At 41.0% G+C, this 21,344-nt stretch overlaps 1 protein-coding gene across 6 annotated transcripts in view; it reads right to left on the reverse strand.

Moving 5' to 3' along the window:
• Nucleotides 1–21,344, reverse strand: part of AAS (Pyridoxal phosphate (PLP)-dependent transferases superfamily protein) — a 526,642-nt gene that overhangs the window by 346,647 nt on the left and 158,651 nt on the right. For all 6 annotated transcript variants that reach the window (XR_016267022.1, XR_016267021.1, XM_089459844.1 and 3 more), the window contains one exon: nt 18,791–18,955. Coding sequence is in view for 4 of the 6 variants with exons in the window: in XM_089459844.1 (XP_089315970.1) it covers nt 18,791–18,955 (165 nt within the window). In the remaining 2 variants the exon portion in view is untranslated. The remainder of the gene's footprint in view (nt 1–18,790; nt 18,956–21,344) is intronic.

Consider the following 21,344-nt stretch of genomic DNA (forward strand, 5'->3'; position numbering starts at 1 on the left):
CATGCTCAACATATTACAGATCGGCAACTAAAAGAAACAAGAACAAACACACCATATGACACCATTATTTTTGGACTAATGTCCCCGGAAAAACCCAATGTGGGAAAACTATTGCAGCTATCTGAAGGTTTTCTTATTAAGCAATATCAGAGTACAATCTGGGTGCCAAAACTAGCCTACCCAACAGAGAATTTCCTTAGCAGTAATACCTCTCGGTTTCTGACAAATCTATTGGCTGAACCCCAGATAATCCTTCCGTTAACTACTTAGCAACAATCTGCGCCAGAAACCTCAGCGTCTGCCCAATTTGGACTGCGTCAGCCTCTCCTAGCCCAATGCTGGCACCGCGTCAGCCCCAGGAGGCCCTGCGTCAGCTCTCTGAGCCTCTGCATCAACTACGCTGGCCCCTCTGGTGCACTGCGTAGCACTTACCTGCCTCTGCGTGGCCCTGCGTGAGCACTTACTGCTCATGCGTCTCTCTCTCTGGTTGCTCTGCTGCTATCTTGGCACTATCTCTACCTCTCTGTCTCTCTGTACTCAATGCCCCTCAACGGCTCTCCCGATCACTGATTCTATCTCTCTTAGCAAAACCCGCTCTAGAGAATAGAATGACTGATCACTCTGGTGTGTTCTCCAAGTGACCCTCAAGCCTCCTCTTATACTTTTCCTGTTGACATCTCAACGGCTAAGATTAAGTCCCTAATCAACGGCCAAGATTAGATCTCGCTTGATCCATGTCTTTTGGACCACTCTAACACAGATTCATATTAATACACATTAATATTTCATTTTCCCTGAGTTTAGACTTAGGGACTCCATTAAAAATATTAATTATTTTAATATCTCCTGATCTGTTTAGAATTTGCCCAAACCCTTTCTGGGTATTGGAGATCTCATGTGCCCCAACCTCTCCACCAAATTTCGTGGCTAGACCACATCCGATGCTACCTCAAATCAACAGCTTGAGGGTCATTTGGAGAACACACACAGAGAGTTCAAGAACTCAATTTTTTGGGGCAAGGTTTGCTAAGGAAATTGAGTGAAGCGACCTGAGTTGCAGCTGAGGGGCAATGACTACATACCAGAGAGGTAGAGTTAGTAGCAGGAGGATTAGCGCAGAATCCATGAGAGGTTGATGCAGAGCCAGCTAGAGGCCACACAGAGGCAGCCAGAAGCTGCGCAGAACCAGAGAGAGCCAACGTGTGAGAAGCAGAGGCTTCAGACGCTGATGCAAAGCCCCAAGAGGCCTACGTTGGGCCAGATAGGCTAACATTGGGCTGACGCAGGGCCAGAGAGGCTAACGCAGGCCCTAGAGGTAGCGCTGGGAGATTTTCGTGGGACAGATTGGAGTTGGTGAGCTAGATAGGGTGACACAATCCCTATCAGAGTGACAAAGAGAAACAGAAGCAACATTGTTGCTGTGGGATCTTTCATCCAGTGATTTAGCAAGAATATCTGTCTCCGACTGAGAGGTACTACTGCCGAGGGCATTCTCTGTTGGGTGAGCCATTTCTGGCACCCAGGTTGTATTCTGAAACTACATAATAATAAAACCCTCTGAATAGCTGCATCAGTTTTCCCGCATTGGGTTTTTCCGGGGACAATAGTCCAAAAACAACATTGTCACTTCTGTGCTTGTTTTCTTTCAGTTGATGACCTGTATGTGTTGATATTGTACTTGTATTTATTTTCAGTATTTACATGGTAAATAACTTGTTAAGTAACTGAACAAGTAGGAAGAAATAAATCAAATAGTACAGGAAGAATTTCTAACGGATAGACTTAGAAATTCCAACAATATTATAAGGAACTGCACTTTTAATTTTGAACTTGTTTGTAATCAAGTGCTTCCAAATTTTCTCAATTTGTTTCCACTACAAGTTGGATGTATCGTTGCCCATAGTTCACAACCATAGAGAATAATCAGAATCACTAAAATCCCAAAAAGAGTTTGAATGGTCTTCCAATCCCATAACTTTGCCTCTCTACACAAGCATGTTAAATATTTAATACTTTATTTATTTAATTACGACTAATTGCCATGAATGGGATATTCAAAGAAGGTTTCTACCGTCTTTTATGCACTTTTACAATAGTTGTGTTATTAAATTATAATCTATGGATATTCAATTTCGAAATTAAGTAGACTCATTGTTCAATAATTAAACTATTCATTATTATCTATATTTATGATTAAAATTGAATTTAAGAAGTACTGTTTTGGGATTAGAATTTTACGTATTCAATATTCAAATCTTTTAATTAAGTTTTTTTATATATTTAATTATGTTTTTTAATAAATAAGAATGAAATTTGAAAAATATTATTTTAAAATAGATTATACTTTTTTTTTAAAGTTTGGCATTGGTGAAGCTACATCATGGTCATGTCCAAGAATAACACCCGAATAGGAAAGGGAATTGAACTGATGACTTAACATCTAGGAGTACCTTAATAGCACACTTGATCACCATCTATCTAAGACCCCATAAACTTAAAATAGATTATAGTATTTATATAATAAATAAAGTTTATTATTTTATAAAAATTTTAAAATAAATTTGATAAAATATTTAAATAATTATTACGATTATAAATTTGAATTATTAAAATTACAAAAATGGTATTTTTCCAAAAAAAACACTTTTAATATCTTTTGAAATAAGAAATTTTCATTATTAAAATTGTATCTTTTCATTATCCAATTATATTAATTAATTTATGAAGACATTACCACACAACTAATTTATTCCAATCCGCTTTTAGAATTAACTTAGTTGATTATTAAATACCAAATCATTCAACAATTGCACATATGCCAATACCAAGATTTTGAGTGTTATTGAAGATTGAATTATTTGTGTTAAAATAAGTAATTTATTTTTAACAAAAATAAATTAATTATATTTTTTAAAATAATTTAAATTTTATTATTATTATATAGATATAATATTTAATAATTTTTATAATATAATTTATTTCTAATTTTTATATTTGTCTTTTCTTATCTTAGTTACAATAATTTTTATTATCAATTATTTTTATGCATAAGAGGCAGGTACTAAGCAGCGATGTTGCATCAGTGTTGCGAAAATCGCAATATTACCACGATAAAATCGGAAAATCGCGATTTTTTGAGTTTGGCGATATTATCGCCCGATTTTTACGCTAATTTTTTTTTTCACAAAAAATCGTGAAAAAATCGCAATTTTTTGGGAAAAATCTTAGAAAAAAAATCGCGATTTTTTTACGAGGAGGAGGTGACACAGCCTGCCCAAGCTACCCCTGTCACCGGTAGAGGACGTGGTCTACCTCCTATAGCTCCTAGTTCTTCAGCTTCTAGAGCATAGCAGAATCCACTGCCAACTCCACTGACATCTACATTTAGAGGGGCAAAGGAAATCAGTGGTATTAGACTTTAGTTATTTGGTTCATTTCATTGTATATGAAATTATGACTCATGATATGAAATACATTATTATATTTTTTGTTGATATTTTGAGGCTGAGTTGGGACTCAGGAGTCAGGACTTACTATTCAGGACATGATTCACTGTTATGTGTGATGTAGCACTAGAAATGATATTACACATCTTATATATTAGTTCTTTTATCATATTTATGGGTCAATGTATATTTTATGTTGTAGATGCTTTAGATATTAAAAAAATTGAAAAAAAATGAATATTTTTGTATTTTACGATTTCTTCCCAACTTTTACCAATTTTTTCTCGATTTTTATGATTTTTCCCGATTTAATCCCCTCACCGATAACATCCCGATAACGATTACTGCAACAGTGTGTTGCATATTACACTTGTTTGTTATCTTGAGCTTTACTATTGATGGATATATCATCAACGAACCAAAATATAACTTGTCTACAAAATCAAAGAAAATATCAAAACAAATTGACAAAGTTCAAAATACAAAAAATATTCATTTTTTATCTTTTGAAACATCTAGACTCTAGAGTAACAAACATTTCCACATCAATATGAAAATAAAACCTAAATACAATATGTATAAGATGTCATGCGATACATCATGTTACTAAATCATAATAGTTGTCTCGGGTTGTGACAGGACAATATAAAATCACATCAAAATATTAATAAATGTATCCCATGATTTATCATTACCAATCATCTAGATTCTACAAAGATAACCATACTATGAAATCATCGATTCACTCCGGCCCTTTTACAAGCAAAGGAAACTACTCTTCCATTGGAGTAGTGGTTGTTAGGGCTTAAGTGGAAGGTGGTTGGACTAAGAAAGAAGTTAGAGTGGAAATGAAATGTCATATGCTAGTTTCCCATTTTTGTGGAGACAATGGCCATTGTTGTGATATCCCCAATCTCATAAATTGCAAAGTGTGGCACAACTTTGTAATTTTGGTGTTGGAGACAATTTTTGGGTCTTTTGGATTAGGAAAAGTGGGTTGATGGGTCCCACGCTCTAGAGAGGGAGACACTATACACCAAAGAGGAAAAATCAAACTCTTAGTGGAATGTATTAGCCACCAAAGGAGGCAATTCAAACCTCAAGGAAAGAGGGATGAATTTGTGGGTTGTGGTGGCCACCAAGGAGAGAGGACCGTGACTATAGAAGGCAGCAAGGAGGCATTTGAACTTATCTTTTGACTAACACCTTACAAAATTCAATCTCTCTTGGAACTATTTAGCACAAAGGTTGGATTGTTGTTGAGCACAAGGGATTGCAAGCGAAATTCCACACCATCTTCGAAGAACTTCGAGTGTCTCCCTAGTTGGGAATTGGGGAGTACATTCCCGGGCTTCCACAGAGCTATAATTACAGCAAAATTTCTTATGGTGCATACTACCAGAGCGCAAAGGCAGTTAGAGACTTTGGTGAGCCGGAAAATTGCAGGGGAATTACCTGTGAAAATTCGATGACCTGAATTGCTACTGCAACAAATAATTAAATTTCCCCTACTTGTTTAATTTCTTAACCAAGTTATTACAATGTTACACAATAAACATCGAAATAAAATCTACTGCAGCCTTCACAATATAAAATACTGCGGAAACGAGATAATGCACAGGAGAGAAATAAACACACACAATTACACTGTTGTTCTTGGACCAATGTCCCTGAAAAAACCCAACTTGGGAAAATCGGTGCAGCAATTGAGGGTTTTATTATTTTGCAGTAGTAATCTAAGTACAAATCATTAGATGCCCAAACTAGCAATCTGATACAGAGAATAAACTAGCAAAGATGTAGTGAGAAATATTCTCACACTGTCACTAGTGATCCGAATATAAACCAGGCTCTGAATGGATAGCCCCACACTACCTTTGTGCAGTCTCTGCATCAGTCTATGCAGATCTGCATCACAACTTATAGGAACTGTGTCACCCTTCCAGCTGATCTTCATCTGACTGGAAATTCGACCCTCTAGCCCTCTAGTCTCACACACCGGCTTCTGGCTTTAGATCTCGACTGCTCCCAACAAATATACAGACTCCCTTTGAAGCTTTGCGCTGCCTCTGCGTGGGACTATGTTGTCTCTCTGAACCTCTCATCACCTTCTCTGCCTTGCACTCTTCGGAACTGGAAAATGCTCCTCCGGTCTACTATCCCTACCCATCACTACAAGAAGATCACTCGATCTCTCTCCAGCAACTCAGTGTTGCTACTCTTGAGAAATTCGATCTCTAGATCTCACTATCTCGATGTGTTCTCCAAGTGCCCATCAAGCTCCTTATAATCTCTCATTGGAGCACCAACGACCAAGATTAAAACATAATCAAAGGTTAAGATTAACTAGCAATTGATCCTCATCTTCTAGAAGATTCGCACCAGATTTAATTAATACCCTTTAATTAATCACATTTCCTAAGTTTAGACTTAGGAATACATTAAAAATGATTAATTATTTTAATTAAACCATCTCTAGATGGAATTTTCTACGTATTGGAGAATGCATGTGTCTTAGCCTCAGTGCAAAATCTCGAGGCAAGAGCACATCCGATGTTACAGAAATCAGCATTACCTATCTTAAAGCAAGAGTGTTGGTGTCATTTTGTACGGTTAGTATTGGGCCATTCTTGTGGGCCGAATTCATTCATTTCTAGTAATGTGTGGGGGTTTCTGGGCAAAGCCTGCACATGTGTAGAAGAGGAGCAGATTTGAAGGGCCAAGGGCTAAAAGGATTTGGGTTTTCAAAGGCAATTCCATAGTGTAGTTTGGAGACTTCTTCAGTGACGGATTTGGGATATTTCAATAGCAGTTTTTCCCAGCAGTGTGTATTGTGAAAATTCCTTGAATGCAACAATTGGATATTATTCTCCTAACTGAATGCATTTTATTTATCTTCTGTTAATTATTAACGAATAATTCATTGAAGCACTCTTCACCATAAAAATGCTTACAGAAATAAAAATATGGAACTGAGAAATAGATGCACACACAAAATAAAAATGACATCGTTGTTTTGGACAAATGTCCCTCGAAAAACCTCAAACAGAAAACTAGTTCAGCATATGAGGATTTTATTATTATGCAGAAAATATAGAGAATCACAACTAGATGCCCAACTGACAATCCTTCTGCACTTTATCTCAATTGGAAAGAGACTAGAGATTCAAGATCTCCTTTACAAATCAACTCGGCCTCCTCGGGCCTGCTCGCACTCCTTCCCAACACTTGCATTGGCTACTTGAAATGCACACTATTGGCTCTGAGTAACTTGCACAACCCCAAAAACACTTCCAAGTGCATCATATTTCCTACCTCTACCTCTGGAATACATTCACTCTCACTTCCAGAATTGATCCGACCTCTAGCAACTTAATCGATGCTCCTCCCACAACTCGCACTGACAAACTGGGAAACTTGCATTGCTCTGCACGACCTCCTCTGTTGATAAATTCGGCCTCCCTTTCCTAACTATGGATGACTGGAACACTTCCTGAGAATTTCTCCAAAAATTCTCACTGTTGCAACCCCTGCTACTCTCTCTTCCCTGGATCGAATTGTGCCATGTTGAATACTACAAATTAGGTAACTCGAACTACCTTGCTCACTTGATGTGTCTTCTCCAATCCCTTCGACCTGTCCTTATAATCTCTCATTGGAACATCAACGACCAAGATCTAATCATGATCGATGACTCATATCATCTTAGACTCCATGAAATCAATTTTCTGGAAGTCTCTAGAGGAAATCGATTTTTGGATAGAAGCATAGTTCAGTAGGGGTTGTGGTTTGCCAGAGGGGCTCGGGGGTTGGATCATCGTTGGGACGCAAGTGGGACTCCCCACCACTCCATGGATTGGGTCAGTCATAGTATTAGCAGGATGGTGGATCCAGTGATTGGACTCACCCCCATTTTCATATTCCCGCCAGAGTTTTGGACAGCACCAGTGACAGGTCGAGCTAACAGAGGAGCAGGCAGACTCCATGAGTTGTCTTGGCATGTTGGCCATGTGCGGGGGCATTGGATGATCAATGTACCTTGACAAGAGGTTGTCAGAGGAGGTGGCATCAGCAGGCCACCAAATAGTTCCTTGTATGTAGAGGAGGATTTCCCATGGATATATGGGGCACATGGGTCACCAAGGGGCAACACCCTAAGGACACTCATCCGAGGTTATGGAGATCAGAGAGTGGATACGGTAATACTGAAAAGATGCAAACTAATACTTACTAACTCAGTTTTAGACCATGGCATCCAAGGACGTATAGGGGCATGCTGCGGTGTGCAGTGATACGCAGAGGGGCACGGAGGTGCACATTGGTGCGTAGTGGTGTGTAGGGTCGCACCTGGGTGTAGGAGTGGTTCACATCGCAGTGCATTTCATCATAATGTGGCAGACGCATCAATACAGGAGAGATACCAGCTGATCATCGGTGATGCGACAGCATGTAGTAGGGTCTAGCAGTGCACAGAGATGTGCAACGGGGTGCAATTGTATGCCAAGGGGCATGAGGATACATGGTTATATGCAGCAACATGCAAGACTGCACTACGGAATGGGAGAGTGTTGCTAGCAAGGAGACTACTCGACGAGAGCGTTAGGCATGCCATTGAAGGGGATATATCCAAGTTTGGAGAGAGGTTTGGTCACAGGGCCAGTCAGGAGTGTCCACACGGGTTCTCGACCATACCTGTCGGAGCCTAGGCATCTCTCACTCACTGGCCTTGCAAGCAGTTGAGGGGAGCCTTGTTGTGTCTGATCGAGGCCTACATTGTGGGTAGCGGGACTTGGGAGACTTGCTTGAGACGACCTTATGAGATTCAGTGCATCAAGGGCACGATAGGGATTCCCCGGTGGAAGAGCAGGGTCGGTATGCGAGTTGGCAGCCATGGGCTAGGAGATGAGATGATCTTCTGCAGGGGTGGTATACGCTCATCTTTGAGCCCACACTTGTGGAGCTGACCATGGGGAAAACATGTGCCCCTACTTCAATATTGCTTATAGGGATCCTGCATGAGCAGGGGATACCATGTATAGCTGAGGTAGATTTCCAATGGGTATTCGGGCTTCAGACACTATATTGGCACATTACCGAGGGTGTGGGTGGTAGACTTAGTGGTAATGATTGGCTTGAGCAGAACAAATCCACATACATTGAGACCGTTGCAAGCATTAGACATTTGTCTATTAGCAATATTCAGTGATTAGCTGTATGGCACATGGGGTTCCTAGTGGAAATCGATACTACACAGTGGCAGGCGGCAAGAATTGGAAGTGATGGTCTTTTAATTTGGCTTTGGGTTCCAGGGATCCATTGGGGCAGTAGACTACCTTTCTCTGAAGGGATCACAGAGATGACAATGACAAAACGGCATCTACCTTGGGAGATCAAGTTGGGGATCGTCAAGATTATCACTCTGGGCCGAGGAGGACTTTCCCTACTATTGTTTCATCCAGAGACTGGATGAGGATTGGTAGATGATTGCTTTGATGGGATGCCTTGGCAGGATCATCTTCAACACTATAGAGTTTTCCTTTATTGGGGTTGTAACAGAGGATTACGAGAGTGGATGGATCCATAGGAGCACGAGGGGGTCCCAATCATGCCCAGACTGGTGCAACGCCTATGCGTTGAGCTCACTTCGAGATTAGTATGGGGCCATGGAGCTAGGGCAGAGTAATTGGGTCACAGACTTAGGAGGGAGGGTTCCCACCAGGGAAGGAAATCCTGGTATTTTGTTGGGTCTCAGTTTGGCAGCAGTGATGATACCTCTCAGGGACTTCCCAAAATGGGATAACACTTCACATGGGTGGTCTTATGACCAGCAGGATGTGCTTGGCCCCCACAGATAATATGCCATCAGGGTCCCGGAGGAGAGGATACGATATGAGTATTATGGACAGTTGACCATAGTCAAAGTGACGCAGTGTCAACATGGTGGTTTCCTTTTGAGATTAGCATGGGACCCCAGTATTACAAGGCTTGGTAGTTCAACCACCTTTAGGGACAAGCTGGTCTCTACAAGGGAGGTCATGTGGATCTTCCATTAGGGTTCAGTTCTATGGAGAGTATTTGGTCCCCTAGAGATTCACTGATGACTCAGTGGCACATTTGGGACCCTAGTATTATTTGCAGCGATAGTTGGGTCAGCATGGAGAGAGAGCTTGTTCGAGCATTGCTTGAGGAAAAGCAATTTTTGGCGAGGTGGACTGCAATGTCCCCAATTTCGATTTTTCCATTTGTGGAGGTCAATGGAGATTTTATGGGTGGTGCTAAGCATAGCACAATTTTAAAATTCAAGCATTGGAGGCAATTTTGATGTGGGAGGCATGAGGACTTAGGGGAATAGGAGAAATTTCAGCCTTGGTGGAATGTGGGGACCACAAAAAGGAGGCAATTCAACCCTTCGAGATAATTCACACTTGTGGAGGAAGAGAGAGAAAGAAAGGGGTTGTGAGTTAGTGGAAAATTGGGTCCACCAAGAGAAAGAGGGCCAACCTCTATAAATAAGGCAAGGAGGCCTCCATTTGGTATCTTTTGACAATCTAACTTGAACACATGTTTTCTTTAGTTGTTTAGCTAAGTAAACCAATGTTGTTTAGCACAAGGAATTCCCAAACGGGAATTCCAGCCTCTCTTTAGGTGAACTTCAAGTGCCACCCTAAAAGGGAATTTCTAAGCTTAGTAGGAAGGACTTTCACTGGAATTTGTGGGAAAGCTCAGCTCATTCTTTAGGGAGTTCAAACTTCCAGGAGAACGCAAGAACAAAAGCGTATCACTGAGCTGAGGGAGTTTCAAGGGGTATTTTGGCCGAAGGATTTAGGAGAAATTTCACTAAGGGTGGACCAGCAATTGTAGAGAATTTCATGGCTAGAAATTGTTGTTCCACGGAGAGCCAAATTCATCATTTTGGGCCTGCGCGGAAGTGTCACTAGGCAAAATTCGTGGGCTGGATTCTTCTTTTACGTCGGGTTTGAGAAGAGATTTCTCTGAGTTATACCCGAGGTAAATTACAAGGTCGTTCTACGGCTGATTGAGGAGGGATAAGTGACATATTCAGCAGTTGTAGTTTGTGGGGGACGCAGTTTCTGCCAGGGAGGGAGTAGCACCGATTTTGGGTAATTCTGGGAGGTCGGAATTAGCCCAAAACATTTATGGGTTTTGTTGGTCAAGGGTCAAGGAGTCTGCTCCTAATTTTGCAGAATTTTTGGAGGAGTTTTGGTGCCCCAAATAGTAGAATTATTCGGCAGCCAGTGGGGGGAGAGTGAGCTTAAATTTTGGGTCTCGGGTGGTCAAAAGAATTTGCCAAAACATTTTTTGGGTTTTCCTGGGTTTGTGGTGGAGAGCCTGGGATTAATCTGGCAGAATTTTCTGAGCACTTTTGGAGGCTCAAAAGGGTTTCTTCCCACCAACAGTTGCAGAAATTCCATGGCCAGCACAGTCATTGAGAAGTCTTCCCTTTGCATCCAGAGAACATTTTTCTCACCTGGGATTGTCTAGCTTGCTTTGGCAAACCTAGATGCACACATTCCATGTATTGTACACTCCTTTTGATAGTAAAATAGCTCAGTTTGGCGTTGTTCTGGTGCAATTTTATGGCCGTTTAATTGTTGTTTGAATTATTTTGTTTTGCATGTGTATTTTGCTTAATATCGTTCTTAATTTTCCATTTGAAACATTACATTTCCTCCTTTATACAGGCTTCTCAAGGTGGACATGGAACCTCAAATTAGGTCGACTTGCCAACTGTCAAGCCGACTTGGTCTTTGTTAATTTTAGGTATGTTCTATGCTTAGAGCAATTTATTTCAATTTTCATAGTTAGCTCAATATCTTTTCCAAATTAGCAATCACATCAGCATTAAAGTAAACTATAGATAGATCATAAACATAAATCGCAGAAGACAAGCCAAGAAAAGAGGACACAAGATGTGGCGCTAGCCAGGGACAAACCCCAATGTGGGGAAACACTTGATCAATTCTTCTTATGTGTTCTTTAATAGTTCAGCAGAGAGAGAGAGAGATAGTATGTTTATAACAAAAGTCAACACTTTGACTTATCTAGATAAGAGCATAGATCATCTCTAAGAAGATGATACATGAGATCAGTTGAAGACATGATGCTTCAACTGATTCTCCAAGGTGACTCCTTCACCTATCGTTGTGCTGCATTTTGACATCATGCTGCATCTCACCGCGCTGCACCATGCTACACCCATCATCACTATGCTTCATTTCATCACGCTTCATTAATCATGACTGTACCCATCACTGTATTGCATTATGTGCCATTGCTGCACCATGTTTCCATACTGACCTATGTGTTGGTTGCATCTTGCTTGCTTGTTGTCCCTAGCATGCTTGTTGTTGCATTCTAGTTGTCTGTTGCATGCTAGCTGTAACATTGCATGCTTGGTGTATTTGCTGCTAAGTACCATACAACTACCCCAATGTTAGTTAATTGTCCCTTGCATGTTGCTCTCCTTCGGAGACAGATACTCTGGCTGTTCCGGCAGTTCCCAGTAGTTCCGACAATTCCGGCTGTTCTTTACAGTTCCGGCAATTCCGACGATTCCGACTATTCCCGGCATTTCCAGCTTCTGCCCTCTGCATCAGCGTTCTCGCCTATTCCAGCAGTTCCGACAATTCCGACTGTTCCCGGCAGTTCCGACAATTTCGACTGTTCCCGGCAGTTCCAGCAATTCCTGCAATTCCCAGTAGTTCCAGCTTTGCTCGGCAGTTCCAGCAGTTCCCCGCAGTTCCCACAGTTCCGGAAATTCCTGCTATTCCTGGCAGTTCCGGCAATTCCGGCAATTCCTGCTATTCCCGGCAGTTCCGGCAATTCCAGCAGTTCTGGCAGTTCCGGCTGTTCCCTATAGTTCCAGCAATTCCCGACAGTTCCGGTAATTCCAGTTGTTCCGACTTCTACCTTCTGGATTAGGGAAGCGTTATCCCTTAGGATCTCTCCTCCTACTAAAACCCAAAGACAAGTAGAGAGGAGGAGATCCCAAGTGTGTAGAAATGACTTGAAGGCCACCTCTATTTATACTAAAACATTGAGCACAAGTGGGGTTTATTTGGTCGTTGGCCGACCTTGACGAATTGTCCCATTAACACAAATAAATTCATATCTCCATGAATATTCATCGGAATCGGATGATCTTTAGATCAATCCAACACCTCTCGATGAGAGGGATCCTAGAAAAATGTCAGTGTCCATTAATAAGATGACCCACATGGAGTTTAGCCCTAGTTGCCAATTTTAACACACCCTCTCAACTAGGGAGAACTCCATCCGCTGATCCATATGTCCGACTGTACTATCTCTGCCATCAGTGCCCTGCACTGTTCTGCAATGCTGAGCTCTACTTTGCTTTGCTCTGCTCTGCAAAATCATGAAGAAGAAGAATTGATCGAGAATGTCTCATACCATTCTCTACTGACCCAAAGTCAGTTTCATTTGAAGAGAGTGTGTCACATCACTCTTACTGGCCAGAAGTCAATTTTATTGATCCAAGATCAATATCACAAGAGAGTGTCTCAAACCATTCATACTGATCCCAGATCAATTTCATTGATCCCAGATCAATGGAGGCCATCCTAGCATAGGGAGTACGGTAGATACATTGATGCGTCCATTGATAGTACTACTATGGTCCCTAACCCCATTTCCCTGATCATTGATCAGATGAGAGGTACTTCCCATGAGTCCCAAACTGCATCGATAGGATGCCTCGACAAGAGAACTAATCATCCTATCCATAGGAGAACGAATCATCCTGCCCCACAGTCGCCACGAGAGAACTAATCATCCTGGCCCACAGGAGAAATAATCATCCTGTTTCACTGTTTCCATGGGAGAACTAATCATCCAGGCCCATAGGAGAACTAATCATCCTGTTCCATAGTTGCCACGAGAGAACTAATCATCTCGGCACACAAGAGAACTAATCATCCTGTTCCACAGTTGCGACGAGGGAACTAATCATCCCGGCCCACCGGAGAACTAATCATCCTATTCCACAGTTGCCACGGGAGAACTAATCATCCCGACTCACAGGAGAACTAATCATCCTGTTCCACAGTCACCACCGGGTATCACAGGGGAAGGTTGAACCTGTCATCTTGTACATAATGCACCATCAGGGGAGGGTGAGTCGCCTTGTGGTCGTACGATATCCAGTAAGTACCCCAAGCCCCCAAGAGCTCCCAGAGCTCAATGCATGCAACATGCAGGACCCTTATAAGAAGGTCTCTCAACGACTCCAAGTCATTCCGGAAAGTCACAGATTTGAACTTTCCTCAGGGCTTTGACAAAATGTCTGCAACCTGTACATCATTCTCAATGCGATGGAGCCTCCTCGCTCATCGACTTACCATATCCCAGATAAGGCAACATCTAATGTCTATTTGTTGGAGAAATCATCGAATACGGGATTCCTCAATAATCGAATCCCCCCTCTGGTTGTCATAGAGAATCACAATGGTATTCATCATGTGTACAAACAGCTCACTTCAGAGCTTCTGCAACCATGCAGCTTCACACGAGATCATACTCGTAGCTATGTATTCGGTCTCGGCGATGCTTATAGCAACCGACTTCTACTTCCTGCTCATCCATGATACCAAAGCAGAATCCAAAGAGAACCAGCACTGAGAAGTGCTCTAATGATCCCCCACACTACCTGCCCAATCAGCATTCGAATAATCATGCAGTTTCATATTTCCGGCAGTGTATCTCAATCCATGAGAGATTGTGCCCCGAAGATATCTCAGAAGATTCTTGGCACCAATCCAATGAGGCTCAACCAAATATGAGCTCACCATGCTAACTACAAAACATATGTCCGGACGGAAGTTCACCAAGAACATCAATGCGAATGAGTTTATGAAACTCAGAGGCATTTCCCAAATCTGGTCCGACATCACTACCATATAACTTCTGAAAGTTAAGATCCTCGAGGTAGTCACAGGCTTGCAATTTATCATTCCACATCCGGAATCCAACTCCCTCTTACTTCTGCAAATGAGAGGGTCTGCACTTGTCAGAAATAGGTCGTCCTCATAAGGTGCTGATATGAGAGGTCTATCATCCACAACCTTCAAACAATGGTTTGGATCGGCTTCACTCTTAGTGAATCTCAGCTTCATCTCACAGCTATCAATCCTCTCATACTACGCCTGGGGAGTTTTGTTTCAAGCCATAGAGGGCTTTCTTCCACCTGCATACGTGAGATTCCTGATCAATCTCAAACCCCTCTGGTTGTTCCAAACCTATGGACCTGCTACATGAGGGGAATGGTCCCCTTGTAAGATTTTCCTTCGGTACATCTCAGACATGTACTTTCATGCTCTTTTTGAATTCAGGCATCCCTGTCACCATCTGACTCACAGACCGCCTGTGCTGTGTCAATGGACATGGTCCCCAGTGGACTTCCTGCAACTTGATACAACCCTGAACTCAAAAACATCTTTGAAAATTCTATTTTCAAACACGTACCTTTCCATCGATGAGTGCCAACTCGTAACCTTTGACTTCCATTGCTGAAATGGAGACCAGGTTCTTCTTGCGATCAGGTACATAAAAGAGATTTTGTAAATGAATGAAGTTACCCTCACTCAATTGAGGGGTAACATTCCCTACACCCTTTCCGGGATAGGTGGCATCAGCTCCAAGTATAATCCCACAATTGTTTCCATCTCTACCATATTAGAGAGTGCACCCTTCTATCCGATGAAGTGCCTTGAAGCACTACAATCAATAAGCCAGATTCCCAAAGAATCTGAAGGAGAGGGCCAATACAAGATAATGCTTCTTTATCTTATCAAAAACAACATTTGATTCTTCATACCTAGGGTTCCTTGCTTTCTTTGAAGAGTCGGCCATTTCTTTGATGACCTGCATTACCTGTAATTCCTTTGATCATTGAAGATGTCCCTCGAATGATTGTTATCTTCATCAAGAGATGTGTCTCTACCTTTCGGACACTCCTTCGCACAATGGCCGAACGTATTACAACCAAGGCATCTGCCTTTCCTTTCGCCCTTAGATCCGAACTTCCCATTGAAGTGATCTTTAGCTAGGCCATCGAAAACTTCCGCTGCGCCATTTTGATAATATTCTCTGCTTCGACTTCACCCTTGGTGAATTTGAAGAGGGATGAGGAATCCACTGATCCTTTTTTTTCTTTCCCAACTGTCTTCGGTGATTGCTCTTTCACTCTTGCTTAGGCATTGTCTTCACCTCAACTCTGATACCATGTTAATTTTAGGTATGTTCTATGCTTAGAGCAATTTATTTCAATTTTCATAGTTAGCTCAATAACTTTTCTAGATTAGCAATCACATCAGCATTAAAGTAAACTACAGATAGAACATAAACATAAATCGTAGAAGACAAGCCAAGACAAGAGGACACAAGATGTGGCGCTAGCCAGGGACAAACACCATTGTGGGGAAACCCTTGATCAATTCTTCTTATATGTTTTTCAATAGTTCAGCAAAGAGAGAGAGATAGTACATTTACAACAGAATTCAACACTTTGACTTATCTAGATAAGAGCATAGATCATCTCTAAGAAGACGATACATGAGATTAGTTGAAGATATGCTGTTTCAACTGATTCTCCAAGGTGACTCCTTCACCTATCGTTCTGTTGCATTTCTTCATCATGCTGCACCTCACCGCGCTGCACCATGCTACACCCATCATCACTATGCTTCATCTCATCACACTTCATTAATCATGATTGTACCCTTCACTGTATTGCATTATGTGCCATTGCTGCACAATGTTGCCATACTGACCTATGTGTTGGCTGCATCTTGCTTGCTTGTTGTCCCTTGCTTGCTTGTTGTCCCTAGCATACTTGTTGTCCTTAGCATGCTTGTTGTTACATGCTAGCTGTCCCTTGCATGCTAGCTGTAACATTGCATGCTTGGTGTACTTTTTGCTAAGTACCATACAACTGTCCCAATGTTAGTTAGTTGTCCCTTGCATGTTGCTCTCCTTTGGAGACAGATGCTCTAGCTGTTCCAGCAGTTCTCAGCAGTTCCCGGCAGTTTCGGCTATTCTCGACAGTTCCCGGTAGTTCTGGCAGTTCCGGCAATTCAAGTTGTTCTCGGCAGTTCCGACTATTCCCGGAAGTTCCAGCGTCTGCCCTTTGCATCAGCTTTCTCGCCTGTTCTGGTAGTTTCGACAATTCCGGATGTTCCTGGCAATTTCGGCAATTTTGGCTATTCCCAGCAGTTCCAACAATTCCGGCAGTTCCCCGCAGTTCCGGCAATTTCTGCTATTCTCGGCAGTTCCAGCAATTTTGGAAATTCGTGTTGTTCCCGGCAGTTCCAGCAATTCCGGCTGTTCTCGACAGTTCCAACAGATCCGGCAATTCCCACTGTTCCCAATAGTTCTAGTAGTTCCGGCAATTCCGATTGTTCCGGCTTCTGCCCTCTGGATTAGGGTAGCATTATCCCTTAGGATCTCTCCCCCTATTAAAACCCAAAGACAAGTATAGAGGAAGAGATCCCAAGTGTGTAGAAATGACTTGAAGGCCACCTCTATTTATACTAAAACGTTGAGCACAAGTCGGGTTTATTTGGTTGCTGGCCGACCTTGACGAATTGTCCCATAACACTAATAAATTCATATCTCCATGAATACTTATTGGAATCAGATGATCTTTAGATCAATCCTACTCCTCTTGATGAGAGGGATCCAAGAAAAATATCAGCTTCATTAATAAGATGACCCACATGGAGTTTGGCCCTAGTTGCCAATTTTAGCAGTCTTGAAGGGTATTTTGACACTTTTAAGGATAAAAATAATTTTCTTTACAAGTTACAATGTGCCCAATGGGGTCTTCAACTTATGACAATGACTTTTTTGACTTTTTGACCTAGAACCAACCCTAGAAGCACTCAATGGGTGCTTGACATATAAAATAAAAGACCTTGAGCATGAAAACCATGCTTCAAAAATAGTAGTAATAATTTTCTTTCATTTTACAATTTACAAGAATCAAATGTACATTTCATATTTATGAAGACCGAACCTAGGTACACATTTTTCAACATTTATAAGGCTCAAGGAGCAGTTTCCATTCTCTTGGAGTCTCGGCTCTTGCCAAGTCATAAATTCCTAGTATATCTGGCTTAAGGGCTATTGGATTTACTCTTGGCGTTATAGTGGCAGCTGCTAGATTTCATCTTGGGTCTCTGCCCAAATTACTCCGATGAGTTACCGATTCACCATGGTTTTATATATATATATATATATAGATATAGATATTAAATTTCGATATACACACACATTCATTTCCACCAGAAAAATTCATTATAGATGGTCAATCCAAATCACCAATCATATTTTTGTTAGTTCCATTATTGTAGTATGACAGAGTTATACCATGTTGTTGCAGGGTGAACACTAATTTTGTAAGTTACTGTTTTGTTATCTGATTCTGGTATGATAGTATTCGATTTTGCTTTTCTTTTTTCAAGGAAAACCTTTTGAGGAACCCTCATACCCTTCCCTACCTTTTGTAAATGGTACCTGGTGTAAATCTATTGGTATCAATTATGATGCATAGCCCAGATACACAATACAGGCATCCAGCTCAGGGAAATGACCCCAAGACCTTCTGCATCAAGTTCAAAAGACAACCACTTGAGCTAGTCCACTGAACTTAGTAATTGATTTTTGCTATAGTAATATACTCTAACATTTGATCAAGTACTGAGTTACATAGTCATCATACTCATATATAGAATTTTATCATTACATATGCAGGAAAAGTAGCAGAAAAAACACTCAGTGAAGTAGCTGGATAGCTTGCTTGACCAAACTTACAAAAAATCTGTAGCTATTGTTATGAAAATAAGTTACTACATCAGAGGATAAAGTTATTGGTCACATTGTTTCAATGAGGATACAAAAAGAAGAGCTTTCTCATATTTTGGATTACAATTTTTACTGTACTTCTGTTCCCAAATATCAATAAAATGTTACTTTTAAATAATAAAATCAAGTCATATAGCCTTGAAAATATGCCCAACAAATCATCAAAGAAGAAAATAAATTAGTGTTATGTAGACTTTAGACTATACTCGTTACATTTCTTAATATTCAAATTCATAAATAACTGATCTTATATTAAGCAAAGAGAGATTTAGATCATTCAGAGGAAACTTGATCTATCTAATCAACAATAGTTATATTGTTCAATAGGAGAGGCTAAAAAATAATTGATGACGTTCAGATTGAATAAACACATCACTTAACTTACTTTAAATTATGCAGAAGTTTATCACATTTGTCGCTTAAGAAGGTCTCACTTTCCTCACCTTTACCCACAGTGCAGAGCAATCAAAATTTGTAAGAAGCCACTTATGAGCATTCATATTAAAAGAGTCTGCCAACTCCACGCCATCAAGACAGTGCCGATATTCAGGACAAATACAAGCACTACCAGCATATGCAGCATCAACATGAAGCCACATGCCATGATCCTGTTGGACACAACAATACAAAAAGGATAGTTATTTTCAATAAGGACCATTTCAAAGGAAATTTTAAGAGCTTAATACATTATCAAATATCGGGTATTGCTTCTTGAAAAAAAGGGAAAAAGGTCAAGGAAAGACAACAGCCCCCAATTTCTAATAGAGAAAAATGCAAAACCACACCCAGTTCAAGAAAAGTAAAACTATAGATCCAGCTTAGGAAAAACAGGAGAAAAGAAGAAACTAATTACTTCCATTTTCTTAGAGATTGAACTGAGAAAGCCCCAGTTCTTTGAACAAGAAAAGTGGAAACAAAAGTCAACACTAGACCCTGATTCTTAGTTCTCTAAAATTTGGAGATAAGCTAGTTTCTCAAAATCTTCATCTATGTACTATACTAAAGCTTGTAAGCATCCATAATGCCTATAACAATTCAGATTTCTGGAACCACTTATGAACTCGGTTGGAGACTAGTCGCTTCTCTTGCCTGTTCAAAGCGTCTAATGATGAAGCATATTCCTGTAATATTCCTAGAGAAAATTTACAGTAAATATGCAAAGCAAACATAGACAAAAGCCATAAACAGTAAGCACAGAATTAGACCAAGAATTTGCACCAAAAGCTGTGCTGCTGAGCCATTTTATTGATAAACAAGGGTGTACAATATGAGGCTGGAAAGAGTGCACCTGGGCTTGCTCAAGGCAAGCTAGCAAAGCCCCAAATGAAAGATAAGTCACCCCTCTCCAATCTGCTGCTACGCTGCTCTAGCTCTGCGCTGAAAATGCCCAGAAATACGCTGACGGCTTAATAGAACTGCTACTAGGGCCCTCTCCAATTCTCAAAAATTCTAGGAAATTAATCCTGGCCTCTCCACCAAATACCCAGAATAACCCACAAAGGATTTTGCCAATGATTGACTTTGGAAATTCAGCCCTATTTTCCCTCAATGGCTCAACAACTAGGTGATTCGACCCACTTGTAAATTCCGCTGCAAATGACCTCCAAAATAGTTGTGATTCTCACCAAAATACTTCCCCAACCTTCTCCCCAAGTTTCAGCCTCAACACACCTCACTCCTCAACCTTCCAGAGTGCCTCCACCATTAATTGCACAATCCTTGCATTGTTGTAAATGACCCCCTCACTGCAATTGGACTCCCTACTGCGGGTACAAACTGATAAGGGTATAACTCTCTCCTTGGGCTGGCTCTCGAAGTCCACAGAAGCAAGGGTTGAAATTTCCACCTGGAAACACTCATGTGCTAAACAGCTCTTGCAGACTTGGCTTCAGCTCAAGCATGCTATTGTCAAAAGACAGTTTTGCAAATGATTAATGAATGGCAAATTGAGTGCCTCTCCCTCTTTTTGTCAAGGAGCCTCCAAAATGCCCATGTGGGCCCAGCTCGAATTTCCCCACACCAATCCACTCCAATGAGAGTGTATTCCCCATGTGGGCCCAGCTCGAATTTCCCCACACCAATCCACTCCAATGAGAGTGTATTCCCCATGTGGGCCGTAATTCCCATGAGGTGGCCCCCACGCTCCACTAAGGCTGCAAAATTTCCTCGAGCTCTAATGTTTGGGTGTGCTCCAAGCCAAAAAAAACATGTGCGGGACCTTTAAACCCACATTTCCTGAGTGCACACTACAACTGTGCATTATAGCAAAAATTATAATGTCCCCATTTTTATTTTCCCCCATAGTACAGCTAGGGTGGATTTCCAAGGCAGGGGATGGCCAGGTCAGTGGAGCAGGTTTATGTCATAAGGGGTTTCGATGGAGTTTTGAGGAGTTTTTATGGGATCTAATGATATTCGCTTGGCAATTTTCATTATCCGCACAGTTTGTCTTTCGTTCCGTCGCATTCCGACAATTTTCAAAAATTAACATTACTATGGAGCCTAACTTAAATAATTATGCTCGAGGTGGCATTCTGGCGAGATTAATTGATGGAACACCTCAGCGTAATAGCTCATTGGAACCGGAACGGGAAGATCTATAGGATGGGATGCTGAGAAGTGACTTCCAATGGACAAAGGAAGTATGATGGGCGATTTACCATTTTCCTTAATTAAAAAATGACTTTAATTAGTCATTTAATTATGGAAAATAATAAATTAGAGGAAATGGGCCAAAAGTGAGTTAAGTGAAATGAAATAAAATCCAAAGGTCACTTAAGATAAAGTCAATGGAGGAGCTTCTAGAATAATAATAAAATAATAAAATAAGATGCTTTTAGAGGCTTGGAGATCTATCCATCAGATCTATAAATGAGGAGGAGGTGGTCATTTGTAGACATCTTGGATTTGATATTGTTTCTTGTATGAGAGGTTGAGAACTTGGTTCTCTACTCCATTTGTAGCCCTAGGACAGAAACCCTCAGGTGATTCAGTGAC

This window comes from Pinus tabuliformis, chromosome 7 (genome assembly GCF_031772625.1).
Source record: "Pinus tabuliformis cultivar Carrire ecotype Pingquan chromosome 7, CPIR1, whole genome shotgun sequence".
Taxonomy (NCBI): domain Eukaryota; kingdom Viridiplantae; phylum Streptophyta; class Pinopsida; order Pinales; family Pinaceae; genus Pinus; species Pinus tabuliformis.